The following is a 25,260-nucleotide window of genomic DNA, read 5'->3' on the forward strand; positions in this document are numbered from 1 at the left end:
ATGAGACCTGGTCCCAAGAGATGCCCCCTGTCACACCCAAATTTTGAGGTCATTTTTGCAAACAAGCAGTCATCTAAGAAAGAAAAATGTTGCAGGCTTTTGTTTCCCAAGATGTGTGGGTATAATCAAGAGGTGAAGATTCCCAGAGCTGCAGAAAACTGGAGAAGACCTTTTACTGGTAATAGTCCTGTCCCACTGTAAACTAAAGGAATTTCAGTGCAAAGGCTTTAAGGCAACATATACATATATATCCTGTAAGTCAAGAGGTGAAAACCAATCTCCTTAATAAGGTGATGACATGAGCCCCATCACCATCTTGAAGTTGATCATTTAGATCTTTTTTAGGTCCACCTGGATCATCATCATTGATTTCCCTTTGGGATCAGAAAATAAGTGCTGTACAACCCCTTTCCCTTGAGGTACTGGGGTTCCTTTTCTAAAAGGGAAGGCATTTCTTTCTGTAATGACTTCTTGCAAGAATGTTCCATTTAAAGAGATGGAGAAAAGTGTTTTGGAAATGGGAGCAACATAAAGTGTATGGGCTATCTATGCACTATCACTTTGAGGACTGAACAGTCCAAAGTGATATTAGGACAGGTGTTAATATAATGGTCCACACACTTTATGTATTTATATGATTGATTTATATGCCATCCTTTCCAAGAAAGGCTTATGATGGCTTACAGTAAAAGACAAAATAACTTATAAAAGCAGATGAAACATTAAGATAAGAGGCCTGAAGAGACCACATTTTCTTGCATACAGTATGTACCTTCCCACCCCACCCCCCAATCAAGGTATGTGGGAAAGTTGATGTTGTGCCTAAGACAGAAGCACCCTGTTTTAATTCCTGCTTCACAACGCATGAGCTCCAGTATTACTATTCAGACATCTGAGGGAGTCAATGGCCTATTAATGGGGTATTGATTTAATGGCTCACTGTTCTTCACTTCACAGTTGTTAAAAATTCTCTCCCCTTTTTAACAGACATACCACTAATGAAGCTAACCTTTCTTAGGGTATTTTGCTGTCTGTGATGACTTCTGGTCTCTTCTCCTATTTCACAGTTCTTTAGCTCTTTTCAAGTTCATAGCCAGGGATCCCATTATTTCTGATTTAAAAAATCCCCAATTTATATACCCCATATTAGTGGCATTTCATTTTAATCACAGAAACATGTGGATTTTAGGTTATTTTTTTATCCAAAAATTAGGGATTTTTCTTTTAAAATCAGAGAAGACCAGGATCCCTGGTCATAGATGAACCCATGGAGACCAGGCTTCAGCAATAGCTGGGATTTTAGTTAAGAAAGAAAGGAAGGTTGAGTTAGATGAAGAGTAGACTCTGCCCCTGCTCTCTGCAGTAGTGACTCTGAAAAACAAATTTCTTCATAATGCCTTTCAAAAACAAGAGTGTATTATATTTGGAGTGTGTGTTACATGTGTGAAAATATAGTATATTACTTTCCTTGACTACAACACATTTTCTTTTTGTGAGGAAGGGGTCCTGCAAGATGGCAAGGGGGAAGTAGACGGCCTTGTGTTTGTGTTCTTTGATGCTTCCTAAGCAGCTTAAACACTGACTGTGTTGTTTCAAACAGTAGATCTTGAAAGGGTACAGATTATTGAGAGACCCTTCTGTGTGAAGTGTGAGGCTGAAATGTTTGTGTTTGTTTGCACAAAGGAAAATAGACTGAAAAAGTTCAGTGAAGTGCTGGAGTAAGGTTCTTTACATCATGTAATGATTTGTCTATGTCTTTAAACAGTAAACCTTCCATCATGGCTTGTACCTCTATCTGGAGACAAACATATGGAGCCAAAAGGTCCAAGTGTATCACAACAGCTGAAACCATTAACCTAAAAACAGTGTCAGCTGTATCTAATGGCCCTCACTGGTGTAACTCACTGGCCCTCTGAAATCAGGACAGCACTCACAGTTCTTAGGACCCTTCTACATGTTACATGTATTATGCAATTAACTGGTTAATCGCACAATTTAGACTAGTGACGTGCAAATTAGCTGTCACACCATGAAAAGGTTCAGCTAGCTATAAAGTTAGAGCTGGAAAATGTGTAATAACTTTTTAGCTGGTTTCCATCCAGCTTTAAAATTTGCATGTGTAGCAAAGTATGTCCCCGCACCTGGTGGAGCTCCCAGCTGCAGTAGCATCCCACCCTGCCAAAAGGTGGGACTCTCAGCCATGGCAGTGTCCTCTAATCATAACTAGGGGACCCCCTCTAGATGTTCAGGTAAAGATGTGATTGGATCGGATGCTGATTGGATCCCACAAAAGCGTGACAGTGTGGATCTCACATTGTATCCTATCATACCTTAACCCGAATGTCAGGAACGGTCCCTATTTTTGACTAGCATTACTAATAAAAAACAAATCCTAACACAGGCTACAGGAGATACAAAGGCTTTTTTTCATTTCTAAGTTACGTTAAAACCAAACATATTTGGATAGGATCATTAATTTCAATATGGCTATTTGTGTCTTACCTTGGGTCTACATTTGCTGTTGCTTCATCAATAATTAGTATTTGATTTTTTTTGAGAATTGCCCTGGCAAGGCACACCAGTTGTCTCTGACCAACACTGAAATTAGATCCAGATTCTGCTAATTGTGTCTCCATTTTATCAGGTAGATCTTCCACAGTCTCCTTCAGTTGCACCTATGCATGTCAGAACATTACAGGATAAGGAGCTCATTTCTGAACAAAATGTTCTTGGTTTGATCAGGATAGGTGTTTATACAACAGTAAACATGTAATATTTACCTATCATGTTTGTGTGCATACACTATGTACTTCAATTCTAGAGTAATGAAGGTTAACAAAAATCACTACAATATATATTTTAAAGTTTCATTCAAATTAAGATTATATGAATCAAAATTAATCAAAAAAGCACTACAGATGATAGAAAGACACTGTACAAAAAGCAGACAGTTTGAAGATGTAGATACAACATACCAAACATGTTACCTTTTTTCCATTCAAATGGCATATCCTTAAAGGAATGATGAAACTAAGTCAAACGTGGTATGCACAGCCACTATTACGCTATGTTACTCCTCAAGTAAAGCGAACTATATATGTGTGCGTGTGTGTGTGTGTGTGTGTGTGTGTGTGTGTCTAGATTTTAAGTTACCTCTTCCAAGACATTCCACAGTTCTGCATCAGTGTATTCACTGAAAGGGTCCAGGTTTCTCCTCATAGTTCCCGTGAACAAAACAGGCTCCTAGAAACAAATGAAACATTTACATACTTTATACAGACACACTGGATTTTTATACTACAGCAGAGAATGTAAATATATTAAATATTATGTTAAAACAGATATGACACATACATATATTACAGCAAATTATCTTTACTGAGATGCAAGGAGAACATGTTGCTGTTCTTTTCATATAACAGAAGAAAGAAATACCTCATAGGATTCAAGGAGGAAAAAAAAGATAAAGGCATAACAAATCTGCCTGAAGATATTTAAACAAACATGAAAAACCAAGCCACAGGTATCCTTGCAAAATTGGCATATGCAACAACAATTTATGTTGTCTGTACTTGAAATGGCATAATTTGGCTGCTTTAGACACCACACACTTTTCACTGTATATTTACAAGACACGTAATGAAGCCACCATAAAATAATTGCTATTTTTCTGACACTGCTAGTGGAAGAAAGCTGCAATAAAGGTCAATGAATGCCCACTCCTAACTCAACAGGCATTACATTTTTAAATGCTCTGCCTGCATAAGTACCTAGAGACGAATTTAGTAACTCAAAAAGTTGAGCAAAGCTTTTTAAAAAAATCATACTGCAGTAGTTCTTCAGATATAATATTAAATGGATTTCGCAAACTTCTTTGCAACATTTAAGCCTAGATACTTAGTTTATGGCCTTTATTAATACCCATCATTTAGACTTCTATAGCCACCAAAGCAGTGTCATTCAAAACCAGGGCAGTGTCTGCTTGACATAAGTTATTGTTCCACAAAATCTAACTCCCAACTGTGAGAAAAGAAGCAAACAAATACAGCTGTGACATACAAAAGGAGAGAACAGAAGAGTGAGACAAAAACATAAAACAAAGATTATATGGTTACACGAGCTAATGTTGATGGCTAGAAAATGATATTTAGAGGTTTGCTTTTGGAAATTGGCTTGTAGGTAAAGCAAATATTGCATTAGAAGAATTGTCCAGGGAAAAACTGGCCGCAGCTGGAGTATTGTGTCCAGTTCTGGGCGCTGCACTTCAAGAGGGACATGGAGAACCTGGAGAGGGTTCAGAGGAGGGCAACTCGTATGTTTGCGAGCCTCCATGGCCAGCCCTATGAAAAGAGGCTGAGGGACCTGAATCTCTTCAGTCTCTGCAACAGGAGACTGAGGGGGGATCCTGTGGCTGCCTACAAACTTATCAGGGGCCACCAGCAGGGACTCGGGGAAAGTCTGTTCACCAGGGCAGCCCTTGGAGTCACCAGGAACAATGGCCACAAGCTGAGGGAGGATAGGTTTAGGTTACATATTAGGAAGAACTACTTCACTGTAAGGGTGGCCAGAGCCTGGAATAGGCTTCCCAGACAGGTGGTGCTCTCAGCTTCCCTGGAAATCTTCAAGAGGAGACTGGATAGGCACCTGGCTGGGGTCTTATGACCCCTGCCACCCCCAGTGCTCATTCCTGCCCATGGTGGGGGGGTCGGACTTGATGATCTGTCTAGGTCCTGTCTGACTCGTTGATTCTATGATTCTATGAAAAGGGAAGGGTTAATTGGCTTCTAAAAGCCTGACTGTGACAAAGTTTCCTTCAAGGCCCACTGTGTCTGGAACCAGCAGACACCGTGTCTGAAGTGAATGAACAAGCAGGCATACACAGGCTGGGAAAGTGAAGACATGAACACTGTTCTATAACAGAGATAAAGGGCTTCACAGCATTAGGGCCAGGTTAAAGTGCCCAACTGCAGAGCCCTTGGCATTCCAGTTTCAGTAAATGCCCAAATTAAGATGTATGTGCATGTGATGAGTTGGAGAAACGAAAAAGAATATGCTGAAAGAACATAATGTGGACAGTAGAACTGCTACAGGGAGACCAATCAACGATGCCCAGAGATGAAGAGTCAGAGGAGAGAAAGATTACAAAAGGAGGAATTTCAGAGTAGCAAAAGGTCCCTGAGAGGGGAACCCACGGCCACCACAGATAGAGGGCACATCTCACCCACCCGACTGAGGGAGGGTGGGCCTCGGCCTTCGACCTCCAGCCTGCTGACATCTGACATACAAGAGAGAACCTCAGGGTGAAGCTCACATACTGTCCAGATGTACCTTCCATCTGTGACAGCTTTAAAACTGGTAGATATAGAATTGTTTGCATTATTTTTATCTGCTATCACTGTGTATCAATAAAACGTTCCTATTATTCAATGAAGAAATCATGATCTGTCTGAGGGGTTGGGTCCACCCAGAACAAGGTATATGGGTCATAAATTCAGTGCCAACAAATGGGTACACAAATTGATGGCTCCAAGTTATTTCTTTTTTCTTAATTCAGAAATTGCTGGCAGATTAGTTGCTAGTTGGTGTCAGAGCAGCAGCAGGAGATCTTGAGAAGAGATTTGAAATAAAAGATTGTCTTAGGTTGTGGACAGACTGAATGTTTACAGCAGTGTAAGATACTTCTGCATATGGAATGGTCAGATGATCTGATCTCCAAGGCAGCTGGGAGCAGGTCTCCCAAGGTAGGGTAATTCTTGACTGAGGCAAAGTTGAAGCAGCTCTGGAGAGCCTTGGAGCAGGCTTAAGAGGCCCAGACAGCACCTTCTGTTAGTTTGCTGAGTGATTCCTTCTTTTCAGTGTTTGAGACAATGTAGTTTAATGGCCCAATGACTGTAGGGTTTCCCAAGTTCCTTCAGAACTTCCTCACAGGTGAAGCACTGTTTTGGCCTTTGGCTGGCATTTCTTGGCATCCTCTACCATGAAAAAAGGGGGTAAGTAGCTTTCCGGGAAGGAAATTAATTGGAAAATCCAGGAGTCAAATGGTTTCAAAGCTCCAAAGAGAAGAATAGACATGAAAATAAGCTTGCATCTGCCCCCAGAGAAAAAATAAGATGCAAAAGAAGCAAAAGTGAGAGAGAGCTGAACCAAGTTTTGTTCCACAACCAGGCACTGATCATCTGGTCAATGGAGGTGGGGACAGAGAAGTAGGATTTTGCCACAGAAACCCCACTAATAGCCCGAAAGACCTTCAGTATCCACACACACCTTGCAAATATCTAAGCATCATAGGGGGAGACATTAGAGGAAAATAATATTTGGTACCATCACTAGCATACCTATGAGTGGACAAGCGGGACACCATCCCCGGGTGCCAATTTAGAGGGGGCACCAAAAAGGCAGTCACTGGGGAGGCAGTGTTATAGTGGCAGCATGTGCTGGTATGCAGGAGACCGTGGGGCAGCAGTAGCAGCCATGGCAGCAACCACTAGGTTCTTTCAAGTCTGGCATGAAACTCACACCAGAGCAACATCCCTCCCTCCCTGTCCCACCCTATTCCTCTGGCCCTCAGACCCCTCTCCCACGTGCTCTTTTATGCCTCTGGGTATAATATGAAAGCACAACTCAAGTAAAAAATAATGCTGTCAAGAATTGTAAACTATCTATTGAGTTACTGGAGCGCCTAAAGGAAGTCTACATTTAAAAAAAATATATTATATATATATTTGCTTCTCTCTGATATTTTTTAAACTGCAGAGGTCATAAAGTTTAAACTCTATACTGATTTACAATATGTTAATGCCCAAGCTGTTCCTGGATTGATGCAAGGGATCAATGAAGGGAGAACATGGTACAATAAACAGACCATGCACAGAATGTGAATTTTTTTTTTCTTACATTAGCTGCTTGAAAATATTTGTTAAACTCACAAAGCTTCAATGAAAACCTGTTGAATGAGTGAAGAGTTAAACAAAACATTAACAGATTAAAAGAACATCATTTTAAGAAAACAAAGCAAGTAATTTGTTTAACAGTACATATTTTAATACAGTAGTTGATGCGTCTTAAAGGTATTATTAAGTTTATTTTCCATTTCAATTTATTTTTATAGGCTGGCAAAAGAAGAAGCTGAATTTATAAAATGCTCACAACTATTATAAAAGTCCTAACAGCAGACATGTACTGTACTGCAACAGTAGATAAGAATAATTTTTAATTATCATTTCTGACACAGATTATTATTTAAAATAGCCTATTTTATGAGTGGAAGTTAATAAGACAAACTTGTAAATAACTGTTGTAAAAATGCTTGCAGTCAGGGAAGCAGACAATATTTGCAGAGTGAAGATTTACAGACCAACACAGCCTTCACATAGCTCCATCCAAGGAAGCAATTAGAAGACTAAGCACATTTTTATTTCTCTGGGTACATATTTAAACTTCTTTTAAAAAACTGGAATCTTCACTCATTGCTTTCTGGGAGTGGTTCAGTTTATCAGCCTGTTATATATTTTACTAAGTCTTCCCTGGTTTTTCACATCCCTGTAAAATTGTAAGGGTTTATGCAACGAAACAGTTGCCTCGTGTATAATCTTTATTCTTTCTTCTCTGCCCCACAAAAGAGAGTCATTCCTTGGCCATAGACCTTTGCATATATTTAGAAGAAAACAAGCCTCTCTTTATCTGAAAAAGAAATCCTACCTGGTAACCTTCAGACACTTAAAACCCCAGGGGACCATGATGAAAAACATTCTATATAAGCAGCAAGATAGAAGTCATAACATTTCACTGTAGTCAAATAATTTTAAGACTATGTCAGGAAATGCCCACATGAATATATAGTTAATTACAAGCACCTGCAGGACTCAAGACCTGGAGACTGCATTTGATCAGCATTTTTCCTTCTGTAAAGCTGTATTTTGTTCAACTATGTTCTGTTTCCAAATGTGGAAATCACCTGAGATAGTCTTAGACTAAGTTTTCAAGAAACTCTCTAGCCCTTGAATGAACTGATCATCATCCATTTTCTAAAGAAAAGAACATTGTGCACAAACAAAAGAAAAAGAATTTAAGTCCATGTAAAGTCCTCTTTAAATACAAAAAGGTCACTAACTCTAGTGAGTAGCACCACTGTGCATTAATGAAGCCTTCAGTGTGCAGAAACAAAAGGCAGCCTGCATTAGGCTGCAATCCAGTTGTATTTCTTTGCTAGTAATAGCATACCTACCTCTTTCTGTTTGGCTTCCATTCTTGAGAAAGAAAAAAGAAAGCTAGGTAATGAAGAGATGCTTTAGAAAGCCATTGTTAACCTTCTTAATCACATTCACAATTAGTGAAAGAAGAAGAAAAGAGATAATGAAATATAAAAAAACACTACATTACAGGCTGCTACCCTGATGTCTCTACCCCATTTAGAGTATCAGCAAACATTTAGACACAAACAGGGCCAAAGGCCTCTGAAATCCTCTTAGCTTGGAGGAACAAGGGTAAGAGAATGAAATCTGGAAAATTTAAATTAACCTGTTTCCCAGTAAAAAAAATACTCTGGTTTCCAGCCCAGTGTCTCTTTCACCTTCCCCACCACCAAACAAGTAGGATAAGATTCCTGAAAACCACATGGCTGTAGGGCCACACCTTCAACAACAAAATAAGGTGTCAAAGAGGGAGCCTCCTCTGTTTGTAGTGTCTGAACTCATATTCCTTTCCGGGAAAGGGAGATCAGATTCCCCATGCACAGACTCTGCCTGCAGGAAACTCTTAGTTCATATCAAAACCATTATCTTGCACCAATGTTTTTTTAGTAGCATGATGCAGCAAAGCAGAATGGGATTCTGAACCTACTAGGCAAGCTATCAGTCATTCCAAATCCTTCTCTTGCACCGATGTCTAGGAGCCTAAGCTCACAAAACCAACAACCACTATCGCTTCACATCCTCTTATGATCTTATTTCTAAAAACAGACTATATTTTTGTATCATACAAATGTAAACAACAATAAAGCATAGAAGAGGAGGGGTCATGGGTGGATCCACAGAAGGTGCAGTGGTGCAGTCACAGCCCCCTTTTATTCCTGGTCCACCCACAATTTAAAACCAACTGCCTGAGAGTGACAGCAGCATTTCTATTCAGGCAGCAGGGAAAGGATTCATTTGACTTCATGGGTCATTATAATCTACCTGATGCCTTCTAAACTCTTCATTCCACAAGTGTTAACAACCCTCTCTCCTTTTTTAATGGTCTTGATATTCCATTAATTTAACTATCCTTTCTTCTGCAATTCTGCTGTTAGCTGCTCCTCTTAATGTAGTTCCTATTTCAGAGCCCTGTAGACTGTTTTATCTCTAGGTAAAAACATTAATTCAGGTATGGAAACATTAAATTACGTTAATATCAACACAGGTGTGAAAATAACTTTCAGTGAAGCGTCAGATGCATTCTCAAGATGCTCAAGGTTTGATTTAGTTTCATAGATTTCGTAGACATTAGGGCTGGAAGGGACCTCACATAAGATCATCGGGTCCAGCCCCTTGCCCAAGGGGCAGGAAGTCAGCTCGGGTCAAAGGATTCCAGCAAGATAAGCATCCTAAAGTTTATTTAAAGTGTCCAGAGTAGGTGCTTGCACCATCTTTGGGGGGAGTCTGTTCTAGGCTTTGGGGGCTTGGACAGTAAAGAATTTTTTCTTATGTCCAGCCTAAAATGGTCTTGTAAGAGTTTGTGACCATTACATCTTGTCATCCCCTGCATTGCTCTGGTGAACAGGTGTTCCCCCAGATCCTGATGCACACCCCTTATGTACTTATGGGGCACCAAGTCACCCCTGAGCCTGCACTTCTCCAGGCTGAAGAGTCCCATAGCTTGCAGCCTCTCTTTGTAAGGCCTTTTCTCTTGCCCTCTGATCATGCATGTGGCTCTCCTCCAAACTCTTTCAAGCTTATCCATGTCCTTCCTGAATTGTGGAGCCCAGAATTGGATGCAGTACTCCAGCTGCCATCTCATCAAGGCTGAGTACAGCGGGAGGGTGACATCTTGGGTTTTGCTTGAGATGCATCAGTAGATGCAAGCCAGAGTTTTGTTGCAGTATTGCATTGGTGGCTCATATTCATCTTATGGTCAATCATGATCCCCAAGTTTCTTTTGGTCATGGCGCTAACGAGTGTAGCACTGCCGAGCATATAAGTGTCTTACCTTGCAAACCTACTGAGGTCAGCCTGGATCAGCAGGCTATCCTCAAGTGTGGACACGCTTCCCCAAAGTTTGGTGTCAGCGAACTTGGCCAGTCTGCTTTTGACACCAGTGTCCAGATCATTTATGAAGACATTAAAGAGTACAGGTCCAAGAACAGAGCCGTGGGGAACACCACTAGTCACTGAGTGCCATGTTGATTTGGTTCGGCCATCTACTACTCTCTGGGTTTGACCTCGGAGCCAGTTCCCCAGCCATTGAAGTATGGAGTAGTCGAGGCTGCAGGTGCCCAATTGTTCATGAGGACATCGTGGGATACCAAGTCAAAGGCTTTTTTAAAGTCCAAATATATGACATCAACCTCTTCCCTTTTGTCCAGGTGATACATCAGCTGGTCACAGAAGGAAATGGGATTGGTCAAGCAAGGCCTACCTACAACAAACCCATGCTGGCTATCCCTTAGAACATTGCTTTCCATTGTATTTTTATACATAATATATAATATAGCAAATGAATGCACACTCCAATAAAGTTATACTTGCTTTCGCTTTGATCTTAAACTGAATATAGCCCTAGGCTCCTAGCATATTAGTAAAGCTTCCAATTTCTTTTTACCTGGAAAAAAGTGTGTGTTATATTTGATGACACACCACATCATCTGCACCCTCCTTTTCAAAATCCTAAATCTGCCCATGGGAGGAACTGAGAGTTCACAGTTACAGTTTTAGTGATCTTACTCCCAGCTAGCACCGTACTGAACTGGCATCTCCTCAAAGTCATGTCTATGCCTGACTTCATCAAAATACGACATGCAATACAAGGGGTACGTACTCAGTCTTTAGGAATGAGTTATTCATTATTATTATTATTAAATTATTATTTTTAAACAGTCCACCCCACTCCATCCCATCTGTCCTCAAGTCCATTTGGGTTTCTTTCCAACAGTTCCACAGCCTATAAATGATGGTGACCTTCAGAGAGAGATGGCACACAGTGGTCCAATTCTGTGGGCCTCCTCTACATGTCACATATTCTCTACCAGCCAGCTGATGGTCATGATCAAGCTTGCACCTTCCTAGACTAGGTATTCAACCCTGTCTAAAATTAAGCCCATCACTTGTCCCAGAACCAACTGCACTACACCTTGCCTATAAGTCATTGGCAGGAGGAAAGTACCATACAAAATCTTTCCTTGTACTAAGTAACTGAGTAAGAGGTATTAGGGTGCCAAGCCTGCTCATTGTTTTGTTCCCTGCAGATCATATGCAATCTTATTTTTGTTTTTGCCCAGCAGAAGCTTAAGTGGCAGAAACTTTTGTTACTATATTTCCTGAACTCATTATGAGAACCCCAGTTTCCAGCTGCTGGGGTTGGGTTTTGGGTTTTTTTTGGAGGGGGAAATGGTAAATGCCCACTCCCTTGAAGAATAAAGGCTCCTTCCAGAACTATTGCAGGTACTTTTTACAACCAGATCTAGGATGGTAATATGGATGCTTTTATAACTCTCAATAGCTTCACCCATAAATAATATGTGACTTGTGCCTTTTCTGTTAAAAAACAGATAGCTTAATACTTCTTCCAATAAATACCACTGATCCTTTCTCAAAGGTGAGCCACAGAAGCTACCACCCAGTCCCATCTTGGCAGGTGAAGGGCTGGTATCTAATAGCTTGACTATCTAATGGCTGTCCTGGACTTCTGGAGCCTTCCAATGCTCCTGAAGAAACAGGCTGCAATTCCTAATAGGTCATTGCCTGGGCTTGCTCCTCCTTTGTCAACTTTAGCAAAGACAAAGTTCTGGTTTTGCTGCTGTAGTCCATCATTCAATTTTCCATTTTGCCTTTTATACCTCTTTTAAAGAAGATGTTCAAAAGAAAAGTTACTTGCAATACCATAGGTTAATTGTTCTATCCACTTGCCACAAAGGCTGGTCTCTTAAGGACAGGGAAGGAGCAAGACCTTTCTCCAAAAATGTGTCCAGTTTTGAATTGTCATCCCTTTATTAAGTCCACTAAAGCAGAAGATAATATTTAGGATATAACCTTGCTTTCAGACTTTGTTTTTAGCTGGGAGGTATGTTATCAGTTCTGGAATGAAGGTTAAGGTAGTTAATATAAATGTTTCCAGATGTTTCTGAAAAGTGGAGGTAAGGCCTTATTTTAAGGCCATTGATAATGCATATATTATTTTTTATTTTTGCACACAGATGCTTTGTTAAGTATTTCACAGGGAAAATAACCAAATTTTTCAAATATTAATTTTATTTAGGTGACTGAATATTGATTTTTAAAATGCCCCATTTTCATTCAGAGTTGAGTACAAATACCTGGAAAATTAAAAATCCTCACATACACAAACCTCAAGACTTTGTTTTGCTGTATGTATGTATGTATGTAAGAAGAGGAACCTTTAGGGTTTTCTGAATTTTCTTTTTTTCTTTGAAAAAAAGCCAACAAGAATACTAAAGGAATCCCTGTAAACCCATTCTCGGCTGTACTAGTTTCTAGTTAGCCCAGTAGAGCGGTAGGATGGAAGGTACCAGGGAACCACCCTTAGTCCAGCCCCTTTCCTGATGAAGGTTGCATATTGGGGTTCTACAAGATTAGATTCCTAAAGCAGAAACATGTGGAGCAGACAAAAATCCACTTCATACCTGAGGTATAATTGAAATTTTCTTCCGCAAGTCATGGAGTCCCAGTTCTGTTGTCAGGTACTTATCAATCCAAATTCTTCCTTCAGGCTCAGCCAGCCGAAAGAGGGCGGCTATCAAAGAGCTCTTTCCAGCTCCTGTTCTTCCCACTATTCCAACCTGCAAAACCAACCAAACCAATATGACTAAATCCAGCAGCTTCTGAGACTGTATTTGTAGTGCTCTTCCATATGGAAAAATGAAATTTTGAATCAACTGATAAGCAAGACAACAGGATATATTTTTGTTAAAGTACACACTCCTGTTCCACCTATGTGTCATCTTATTCCATTCTGCCCAAGTCCCTGAAAAACTAGAAACATCTACTTTTGTGACATGCCGTTACCTTAGCCTTGAATCACAAAAGTGGTGAGGAGGAGTAGGACTTCCCCTGCTTTTGTGTTAATGGTTTTTCAGGCACTGGAGAAGGGTGGAATGGGTCACACTTAAACACCTAAGAGGTTGAATAGGATCTAGCTCTAAAAGAACCTCAGCCTAGGATCACATGCCATTTTAAGCCTCAAAATAATCTAAATTAGATCAAAGGTGAAATAAGAAAACATTTGACAAAAAACCTGAAGGTTTCCCTTAATATGTGCTGTGGAATACATCAGAAGCAATGTAGCCTGGCAGGGAGAATGCTAGCCTGCAACTTGTGCAAGACAGGTCCTATTCTAAGCTTCTCTATTTTCCTACTGAGTGACCATGTGCAAGTCACTTCAGCTTTCTGTGCTTCATTATTCCATTAGCAAAAAGAGGAGAATGGTAGTGACCTCTGTAAAGCACTCGGAGGTCAGCTTATTAACCGCTTTACTATTAAATAACCATTACTTAACAGCAATCAAGCTAGCTAAGCTATCATCTGGTAACCTTTCTCATGTCAAATATCAGGTTAATCAATGAGTATCCCTAATAAGATTAAAGCTAACAAAAGGATCACAACTGGTATAGAAATACAGATGTTGTCAGTGCTCATGGTTAGTTACAGCAAATGAGGAATTAAGGTTGGTAGAAGCAGTGCATTTTGTACCATATACTTAGGCTTGGCAGGATTTGACTTTTATCAGTAAACGTTGATTTCATCTCACAATCACAGACCGATGAAAAAAATATTCCCATTGGTAATCATCAACATTTATAGAAAGGGGACATAAGAATAGGCAGCTGCTGTAGTGCCTGGGCAAGCTCCTGCTGAGCAACAGTAAGAGGCAGGGGGGGAAGGCTGGGCTCTGCTTACCTGCCTGTGTCTGTCCCCACCCCTGCCCATGCCTCCCTAGCTCAGTGCTTGTAGGGTGCTAGCCAGCCAGGTCCTCCCTTGCAAACTTGGGTAGGAGCAAGCAGGCATAGCAAGCCACTGGCAACTTCCCCCATGGGAGACAGAGAGAGAGACAGAGAGAGAGACAGAGAGAGAGTGTGTCCATTTCCACACCCCAAATTTCGTGCAACCCTGAAAAATTTAAAAATTGATAAAAATTGAAACAAATGCTTAAAATGGCCATTGATTTTAGACATCGAAATTATAAAAAATAAAACTCAAATTATGCCAAGTCTCTACAGGAAATGAAAAGAATGAAGAAGCCACCAGACAAATATAGTCACTCAGTAAAGAATTTCAGGGAAAACAAAAGACAAGAAAAATACAACATATGGAAATCCTAAGAAGCCTAAACTCATACAATTAAGAAGACTTTTACCAATACATGAAATGGTAAAATGCTGGAGAGAAAGTAGGTCCATTAATAGGAATGAAAAGGGATGACAAATAATGGTGACTAAATATGACCCAGAAAAGAAACTTCTTTAAAAAAAAATTCTATCTTCAGCAAGAAATATGTAAGGGATTACTTAGGAAACCTGAGCATATTCCAATAAACTATATCACAGAGTACAGGAGGGCATAACTTGTTGTAACAGATCTGATCCGGCAGCATCTGTTATATATTACATTCAGTTCTAGGGACCACATTCTCAGAAAGCTACTGGTAAGCTAGAGGGAGTTCAGAGAAGAGCAACAAAAGTTAATATGGGATGGCGATACTGATTTATAAGGAAATAATAGAGTTAAATATGTACAATACAGCTTCCCTAAATGATTAAAAAGGAATATGACTATAATTTATGAGTATATTAAGAGTACAAACATGGGAGGGCAATCATATAGCATACATTAATATGGTATGCAAATTTAGAGAATAACAAGGAGTATTGGAATGAAAGTAAAGAAAGGGAAACTTAACAACAAACACCAGGAAATAAAAAAACTCCATTATAGATTAAGATCTGGAATGGGTTCTCCAGAAACTGGAATAGACCTCTGTTTAAACAAAACCATACAATGCACTATGAAATAAAATGTAAGGAGTGACATGGGAGATAAAAGTAAAAAAAATTCTTTCATATTATCCAGTTTAATAATCCTAATTCAATAACTTTATTAAACAATTAATCTAAATACGTGTGTGTGTGTGCATATACACATACACACCAATATATGCAGGCGTTTATTGTCATTTTATTACGTAATATGGAATCATTTATATATATGTGTTCAAAGACATGATATAAAAGAAAATACATTCTACCATTTTGGTTGGAATTTAGATCACTGAAAAAAAGAAAAAAGGGAAATTGTGCCCAAACAATTATACTCGAACTCCTTTTTCTTTCAAAGTATAAATCAAAAAGAAAAAGCAGAAGGGAAAACACACACACACAAAGAGTTATAAGAACAAGAATTCATTTGTTTCCTCTGAAATGTCAGTGATACACCATATTGTATTAGCAGCATACAGAAAAACATTAAACAAATAAAGTGATACTTAAAATAAAAGTGCAGCTGCTCTGAAAATTATTAAAATCCCTCTTTCAGGCTGGCATCAAATGAAAGGACTGTGTTTGAGTTGTTAAATCTATTTGTATTTTCAGTCAAAATGCTGACAAGCTTCTAAAAAATCAACATGAATTTGAAACAGCTTTTAAAGGACAAAATTCCTTTACGAGTTATTTTCTTTGGATGCTTATGTTCATACAAAATAATCAACTCTATCTTACAAATGAGCCCTAGCCCCATAACTTGAACGATAATGGTAGGCAGGGCTTTGTCCTGGCAGGGGACCTTATATGCACCAGAGTCTATGTGAAGGATGGATACCATGTTCACTAAATATCTCATTCAATTTGCTTTTCCTGTGTGGTACTAAGTGGGCTAATCATTTTACTCTTTGGCAAATTATTAGCCAACCTAAAATCATTGTTGTAGCCAGCATATACTAACACGGTTTTGAATACCATTTAGCAACTACCTTAAGCTTTTAAATACCACTTTTATTGCCTACATTGCCAGAACTGGCCCTGTCTATACTAGGGACTAGGCAGCAATGGAATACTCATTTAATAAAAAATGGAACAAGTTCTTCCATCAGTCCACACTACCGGTGTCTGCTGGAACAGCTATGTTGGTCACAGACCATCTGACAGAGCTAATCATGTGGGAAGTAACCCCAAATGAGAAAGCTTTTTGTATCACTAAAGCTTGTTACACTGGTGATTTTTACTAGAGACACAGATGTGCTGGTATAGCTGCATTGACAGTAAGAGCACTTTTCCAGTACAGTATACCAGTGTGACACTCCTAGTACAGATGAACCTGTAGTCTACACAGGGTGTTAAAGGACAATGAAATATGTTTCTCCATCATTAAAAACTAGGAAAGGTACATTAGTTGCTTGGGAACCTATTATTTTTTAGCAGTGGCAGTTTGCTGTAATACTTTGCAAAGCATTACCAAAAACAATAGTTTCAAAAAGGAAGGAAAAAACACCAAATTTCTCTCCAGAGGTGGCAACTGGTTCAAACTGGGCAAAATTGTTTTAGAAAGGCAAACCCACAGCAGTCACATAGATCAAAAAACCCCAACAAGTATTTAGCTACACATTGTTAGCATCTGTTCTTTTCTTTTTCATCTGCTCTTTTATTTTATTTCTATTTCTTACTCTGGTCTCACCAACCTCCTACTAAAAAAATTACATCTTTTTATCCACCATTATACTAGGTAGCTTATAACTGCTACAGAGCTAGCCAAAAGGTGAGAAAAGCACAGGAAAGAAAAATAATCCTTTTTACTACACTTTGCAAACATCCTGCCCTGAGTTCCTAACTACTTATTACCACCAGATTGCTTCTGTGTAGCACTGAAAGTCCAAATTCTTGTAACATACATATTACTAAGATGGTTTGCTGGAGGAATGGAATGGGTTATTGGCGACACGTAGAGGGTGCACACGGGTGCAGGTGCAGCCTCTGAGCATGTTAGTGCACCCCCTGTGAAAAGGCACCACCAACACTGCCAGTGGCATCTGCGGGCAGTTTGTCATCACCACTGGCCACTGCCAATGCTGCTAGCAGTGTCTGCGGGTGGTTACCAACCGCTGGTCAGCGCTTGCCCCCCTCCCTCCACTGCCAACAGTGCTGGGGCTGCCTGCAGCCAGCAGTTCTCCACTTAGTGCCATCATGCTCCTGCCACCGACAGCACTACTGCCACCTGTGGGAGCTTGCCATAACCCCTAAGCTTCTGGGGGCATGTGGCATTCATGAAATGAGCTGAGGCTGAATGGAAGATGAGTTTCAAATAGGGCAGGGCAGTGATGGGCAGAGTAGGACAAAGCTCCCAAGTAAGGAATCTTAATTTTAAAAAAGTGTGTGTACATTTGAAATGTAGCAGAGCCTGAACTGACACTGAGTTCTTGTAATTTCTTTTTTTCCCCCTATAATGGAGACCTCCCTCTGTAACAATACTTTTTAAGTTGGGGTAGTCTCAGAATAAGAAAGAGGAAGATTGGACAAAGGAAGATTTTGTTTCTACATTTCTGTCAACTACCAATTTAATCATGGTAGGTTAAAGGAACTGAAATAAAATCCTCAATCATAAAATATCTTCTCTTCTTCATCATGTACATGCATGCATCTTCCTCTTAATTATCCTTATCCATCTATGAAAATGGATTACCTCCCACACTCTAGGCACGTTCCCACAAGCTGGCACGTGTGGTTTGTGGCACTGCAGACCCATCTGCAGCACTGCAAACTGCATGCATTACATATGCAGGTGTTCACCACACTGCTAATTTGCAGCACAGTGGGTTATTTTGACATTGGGAGATCCTGGTGTCAAAAAAACCTGCTCCAGAAGAAAGCAAGGTGGTGCAAGTGGCAACAGAGCACATTGCCTGAAACCAGAGCCTGGCCAGCTAGAGCCATACTCCAGCTGCGAACCGTGCTCCACACACCTGGATCACTGTTGCTGGAGTCCCAGGAGGTGCCCAGGACTCCAGGTAAGGCTGCTGGGTCCAGTCCAGGTGCTGGCCCTAGACTCCCCTACTGCAGCCAGGGCAACTTGGCAGATACCAGATCACATGTGAAGGGGCATTCCCCAGGGCCAACTACCAGCAGCACAAAAGCAGAGATGCCGTTTCTTTGCATCTTTACCCCTCTTCCTCAACAACTCTGGCCCTATTTGCCTTGGATTCTCTGAAAGTTGGTCACATCCAAGGAGTTTCCAAAGCAACATTTAGGCTCAATGAAATGGCACTTTTCAATCCTCTCGACTCCTTAGTTTCTCAAACCACAAGGCAGGTAATTAACCCCAGAAAGCTACTTATATTCCCAAAAGAAGTGTTTCTTCCTTTGTTATTACTAACATAATTACATTTTTAAGACTATGGCTTATTTACTCACAATATCATATTTTATATCAGTTAATATTAAACAACATGATGGGTCCAGTTGAAGCAAGCAGCAAATGCATACCTTCTCTTTTGATCTTATTAAGGCAGAAAAGTGCCTTAACACCAAAGGTCCGTCTAAGCTGTAAGTGAAGTTAACATTTTCAAATGCAATCATCCCCTGAGCTGGCCAGTCGGGTGGTGGGCGCCTACTGGACTCCCAAGAAGCTTCTTTTTCAAGATCTGTGTATTCCATTACTCTTTCTACTGATATCATCTGGAAAGTCAAAAAGCAACAGACCCCTGTTTATTTACAATCTTGAATAATATTTTTGATTATAACATTGCATGCAAAATGATTACAGAACTTTTCTTTCAATTACAGATTCTGCAAAGGAGAGATCTTGGCAATGTCCTGTATTTATGAAATAGAAATAAAAAAGTGGAAGGGTTTGCCTTTTCCTCCTAACATAGGTTCCAATCCAGCATAATATTTAAGTGTATACATATTTTTAGCACCTGATTTGATTTGCTCTTCAAACTCATAATGAGTGAATTCCACTAATTCACACAAAAGTATTTGGCAGTCTCTTCTCAGGTAAGTTTTATCAGTGTTATTAACTGATGTTTGGAAAGTGCTTTGAAAATGCAAATGTGCTATACAGTATAAATACAACACAAGACTACTATTAGCATTATTTATTGCTACATAAGGATGTGTTACTTCTTATATACAGGTGTATATACTACACTATGTTGCAACAAATCATCATAATTACAAGTAAATTTCAAGTGTCACTACAAATGAAAAAGTAGATTTTTTCTGATGCAATGTGTTCTCTTTACAGTATTTGTTTGCTTCCACATTAATTTAAAAAGCTTACTATCCAGCATATATTTTCCTCATAAATAGCATAAATTGTTTTAGGATGTTCTACTACATATATTTGGGAAACACCAAAAATTGACTTACTTTATATAGCAAAGTAGTGAATTCAATAAAAAATTAATACTTTTTAAATATTCATCAACTCTAAACAAATTAACAGGCATAAACTTTTAGGCATCAGTGACAGGGTCCTAAAAATTCCATTAGCCCCAAAGCAAAAATAACATTTCTAATGTATATTATGTCACTTAACAGCAAAGAGATTTGAAAAGACTAAAATGAAATAAATGTTACCAGATTTTCAACTTCAGCACTTTGTCTAACACCCCACTGGAACATTCCCATGAGAGTGATTGCATAGGACAATGCCAAGCCAACTTGTCCTGCATCCAGAGCTGGAGCATAAATTAAAAATAAAACACAAAAAAGAATTTATAGAACACCACAAAACTCCAGTAAGCTCCTCTCTGAACCTAATGTATGATTGAAGTGGTAGGGACAGACTGTTTTTTTTCACCTCAGTTTTATACCCGTATAAACAAAAGTGCCAAATAAAAATACCACAACAAATATTTTCTTAAGTTTTCAAAAATCTGTTAGAGAAAACAGTCTTCATTCACTACTCAGGCCTCTGGTCTGAAGTAAGCTGGGGTAGACAAAGGGGTTGTTCATCTAAAAATAGCCCCTAGTTCTAGGGTAGGGAGAAACTGACCCCCACATCCTGTCAAACTCCCCATGGAGCCACTAGCCCCACAATCTGCCCACCCTGACTTACATCAATCTGGCTCCCGGGACCAGTGAACACTGGTCAAACAGCGCCAGGAGTAATTTATGGGATCGGGAGTAGTTTGGCCACATTGGAGGGATGGGGGGTGGAGAGCTAGGGGGCTAGGATGGTTTTTAGAGCCGCTCTAATTAAAGAGTCCCCTACCCCGGAGCATGTGTAAAGATGCCCCTATTCTCCTTATCCTGAGTTGAGAGGAGACTCAGGCCATGGTTTTGAGTGCTCTTTATTCCAATCTAGTAACTTCAATTCTAGCAGGAAATCTTCACTGTGATGCAATGTACATAATTTCATTATAGAAATAATATAGCTGATATACATTTTTATATAATGCATTCACTATACTATATAATATATAATGACAATATACTATCTAACACAGAATCATAGAATTGTAGAAAATTAGGGTTGGAAGGGACCTCAGGGCATCATCTACACTAGTGCTAATCAACCCATGGGTTGCAACCCAAAAGTGGGTCACAAGAATATTTCAAAGGGTCATTAGTAAGTGCCAGAAAAATTTGCAAAAGTGCAAGTTTCCCTTTTCAGGCTGGCAGCGCTCCAGCCTCCAAGTGGCTGCTTGGGGCATGATCAGCACACAGCCAGGCAGGGTTGTAGGAGCAGCCCTAGCTGCCAGATGCAGATAAGTTCATGCTGAGTGGGGGTTGGGCGGCCAGGGCTTGGGGACTGTTGGGGGCTGGAGGGAGTGGTATGTACGTGAGTGCATGCATGTGTGTGTGTGGGGAGGGGATGGGTGTGTAGCAGGGGATGGGTGCCTGCTAACACTGGGGGAAGATGGCCAGGCACCAAGGCTGTGGCAGGACAGGAGGGCAGAGGGAAGGCACCTACCCCTTCAATGGGGGAAGGGGTAGAGGAGAGCTGCATGGCCAGACTGGCGACCCCAGGACTGGGCCTGTGTTCATAGGGGCAGGGCAGCTGGGAGACGCTGCTTGGAAGGTGGGAGGAGCCGTGACCAGGCTGTCTGGCATGGTGTATGCCAGCCTAGAGCAGGTGTGCCACAGGCCTCCCCTCCCCCTCCTCCTTCCAGCCTGTGCCAGGCCAACTCACTTTGCTGCCACCTGCATAAGCCAGAGCCACTGCAGCCACCGTGTTGTGACCCAAGTGGGACGGGGGCAGCTGGAGGCCCCCTTCAGCAGGGCTGAGGGGGCAGAAGGCTGCAGGTTGGGAGTGAGGGGCCCAGCATGGCCTGGGAGGCCAGGGGACTGTGGGTCAGGCACCAACAGGGTCGGGGGGTGGAGGTCAGGACAAGCCATCTATCTTGGCAAATGAGTACTGGTATGAAAAAGGCTGAGAACCACTGATCTAGTCCAACCCTTTGCCCACACAAGACTGTTCGCAATTATATCATCCCAGCCAAGACTTTGTCTACCAAGGATGAGATTTCCTAATTTTCTAATGTGTAATATGGAATATACATATAAAATGTATCTAAAGGAAAACCAAAGGAAAGAAAATAGGAAATTAACACTAATCTTCATGTCCAATTCCTTCCTTTTTTTAGTAACCATCCAGTTTTAAAGTTAGTATATCTACCTCAATTACATGTAGGATGATGAATAAAATAATGACTGCATGAGAATAACAACGAACACAAAAATTATTACAGGGCAGTTTCCCTTCTGGGATGGACATCTCTTACTGACCCAACTCACTTGAGCTGCATCTTTCAACCTGCTGCTAGATTTAAATAATGTAGACAAGATATCATTTCCTTTTGGAAGAAGATAATAAGTGATAAGTCTGAATCACATGAAGAAGTCTGAATCATCTTCAGGACTTATTCATTTTTTAAAGAGATGCAGTCCAACCCTCTGATTAGGATCTAGAAAGAAAAACTTAACCGCAGTCCTTAAACTAGTAGAAGCAGCAATCTTTGAAAATGAATTAGACATTGCTATGAATATTAATTACAGTGCAAACATTTCTAGCATGCATACTTACTCTTTGCAAGAAGCAGGGAACCGAAGGCAACCACTATAACAAAGATGGCACAGATGGCATCCAAACGCACAGCAAACCATCGTGAGGTTGTCAAAAATAGAAACCAAGCCTCTAAAGAGTGTTGTAAAAGTCATAAAGAACAACGAGTTACAGGGGAAATAATTTCCTTGGCAAATCCCACAAAATTCAGCATGAATTAATTCAATAAATTAAAAAAAAAGAAAAACTTTCTTGGAGACTGGGGGGGCAGTGCCCCTGGTGATAAACATGCTTTGCTTTGCTTTGCTTTGCTAGAGCAGGCTGACCAGTCTTCAGATATTAATCTTTGTACTGCTCAACACAGCTGAAGTTAACATATTTAATAGTAATGAGTGCAGAAAGAAAAGGACCAAATTCTACTAATGTCAATGGAAAAAGATTCTCATGGACTTTAGCAGACTTCAGGTGAGGGGCGAGCTATGTGATGAAAAATACTACAGCTTTTCTTTCATTTAAGTTTCAGATAAAATGTGTCACAATAAATGTTAACTTAGTTGAACACTTTTAACACAATATATGTAATTTAGTATAAGGCTGAAGAAAAAAGCAGTATAAAAACACTAATAGAAACTGAAGCACTCAAACACAGGACCAGTTACAACAGCATCTGATGAAGTGAGCTCTGATGAAGTTTATGCATCTCTGATTTAGTCTATAAGGAGCATCTCTACCCTGCCTTCTTCCAGGAACAGAGGTTATAGATGTAAAAATTAAAATTTCACAGTAGGGTATCATGTGGTAAACTGGGATTATTCAAACAAAATGCAACTTAATACAGTCCAGTGCACTAATAATATACATGCAGATAGGGGGACCATACTCAGGAATGTGATGACTCTTAAAAGAACTCAGGAGTCAAAGGATATGCAACTGAACATGAGGTCTCAGTGTGAAGCCATGACACAAGGGCTAATCCAATCATTGTTTACACAGTGGAGTTTTTATACACAGTCTTACTATTATGCTTGTTCTTAGGTACACTAGAATATGCTCCCTGATTACTTGCTTTGCTTTTGCAGGCTGATTCTTAGACTAGCAGCCTTGCAGATTCTGACTGGTTGGTCTAGAGCTGGCTCTAGGACAGAAACAGCTGAAAGACCATAAGGAGTCAGATCCACTGGGGAGGAAAATGAACTACAAAAGGGGGCTTTAGAGGAGCTGAAATCTTTATTGGGTCTACCACCCACAGCTGCCACAGTAAACATGAAATATCCGCACAGAAATTTGAAAAGCTGCTTTGATGCTCACACTATTTTTCTGGAACATAGGAGTAAGGGAAGCAGTGGGCTGAGGTCCTCAAATCAAGCAACAGTTTTACCTGGGCATGGGAGCAGGCTGAGATTCCATGCCCTTTGACAGCTCAGGCTAGGTGATCTAACAGTAAATTTGGGTCTTAGATTTTATTAATTAAAAAATGACAGGTAAAGTGTTTTAGGGTATAGTTGCATACCTTAAGGCAGATAAAAGTTGAACATCTTATCTAACAATCATAAGGTATTAATTCTTCTTCCTTATTCACCTGTAAATTATTCAAATTCCTACAAGAGATATTTACAGGAACTTGAATAATTTACTAAAAGGTCAGTAACCTTTCCTGTTACTTAGTTTAGTTAATTTCATTGCTAAAGGTCATGATATAAATCTAATTCAGATTTTTTTTTTTAGAAAGTATTAATATTATAGCCAAGATGACTTTAATCAAATTAATAACTGTAATCAAATCTGTATTTATATGGCAAGGAACTATGAAAACTGTTCAAAGAATTAAAAAACTTATTTGCTGATTTGAAACCGTTTAAAAGCACATCACTATTATTAGATATGCTTTATAAAATAAAGTACAAATTGTTTTTCTCCCCAAAATAGTATATACTGGAAGAAAAAGGATTCCCTAAATAGCCTTATCAGGCATATTTTAAAATGTTTATTTTATAGATGATTAAAGATACAAGCTTGGGTATCTCAAATTGTATTACAGCCTAAAATGAATTATCAAACCAGGGAAAACAATAATAGGGAGATTTTGCCCTAGAGAGACACATGCACAACTCCTACCGAATTAAATGTAAGTGGAATATGTGCACCTGAGGGCAAAAGATATATCCCTCCTACAGAGCTAAGAACTTGGTTGTTCATGTTGATTCATTACAAACCTGAGTGAAGGTCTTGGTGAGCATCAAATAATTTTTGAAACCTTTGCTCTGCCTTCAAAGCCCGAATAGTCCAAAGTCCCTGGAGAGAGGATGACAGGTGGGAAAATACTGGACTTCGAGCTGCAAAGTAAAAAAGGAGAATCCCACTTTAGCTGAAGGGCAGTATTTAATTTTTTATGTTTGTGCTAGAGTAATCTCTAATCCTACTACTACTGTGTGTTTACTGATGCAAGCTACTTTGTTGAATCTTTACCGTAAATATATAGTATCCTTAATTAAAATTCCTGTTACTCACTACAACCATTTGGATATGAGTGAAAATTAATTTACACACAATTTTCTTTGACAATAGTTGAAATTCAAGTATTTAAGTTCAAAATGTTCCTGTTTTGTGTCTTTTATTACTCAGATGATATATAGAGTTCTTTGTTAATTGTGAGGCTAGGTGACAAACAATTCTAATACAATAAAAGGCTTAGTCTGTCTGTCTGTATGTTTGTCTGTCCATAATGCTTCTGGTCAACTATGCATGCGCTGCTGAGAGGACGGGAGGTGATTGGCTTCGTGGCCTTGGTTGGGCAGCCCCAAGTTTGCCCCACTGCCAGGGAAGTTTGGCAGTGGGGAACATGCCCCGGCCGCCCGAGCAACAGGGCTTCCCCCCTGTCTCCCTGCCTAAGGGCAAAGGGGAGGATCACAGTAGCAGCACCCCCCAGAACAGCCGGCAGGGAGGGGGAGGCAGTGTGCAGGGAAGGAGTGGGGGAAGCATGGCCACGAGCCAGGCGGACCTGAAGCAGTGGGGGAGTGAGGGAGGGGGGAGCAGGGTCGGACCCAAAGTGGTGCGGGGG

General features: G+C 40.1%; 1 protein-coding gene across 5 annotated transcripts in view; it reads right to left on the reverse strand.

Annotated features, from left to right (window-relative positions):
* ABCC4 (ATP binding cassette subfamily C member 4) overlaps nucleotides 1–25,260 on the reverse strand; it is a 351,018-nt gene that overhangs the window by 75,109 nt on the left and 250,649 nt on the right. For all 5 annotated transcript variants that reach the window (XM_019524314.1, XM_019524312.1, XM_019524313.1 and 2 more), the window contains 7 exons: nucleotides 24,416–24,535; nucleotides 22,224–22,334; nucleotides 19,772–19,872; nucleotides 18,674–18,865; nucleotides 12,833–12,988; nucleotides 3,154–3,243; nucleotides 2,503–2,675 (listed from right to left, as the gene is read on the reverse strand). In XM_019524314.1, the coding sequence (XP_019379859.1) occupies nucleotides 2,503–2,675; nucleotides 3,154–3,243; nucleotides 12,833–12,988; nucleotides 18,674–18,865; nucleotides 19,772–19,872; nucleotides 22,224–22,334; nucleotides 24,416–24,535 (943 nt within the window). The remainder of the gene's footprint in view (nucleotides 1–2,502; nucleotides 2,676–3,153; nucleotides 3,244–12,832; nucleotides 12,989–18,673; nucleotides 18,866–19,771; nucleotides 19,873–22,223; nucleotides 22,335–24,415; nucleotides 24,536–25,260) is intronic.

Source organism: Gavialis gangeticus, unplaced genomic scaffold, assembly GCF_001723915.1.
Source record: "Gavialis gangeticus isolate Ggan-Ray unplaced genomic scaffold, GavGan_comp1, whole genome shotgun sequence".
NCBI classification, from domain to species: domain Eukaryota; kingdom Metazoa; phylum Chordata; order Crocodylia; family Gavialidae; genus Gavialis; species Gavialis gangeticus.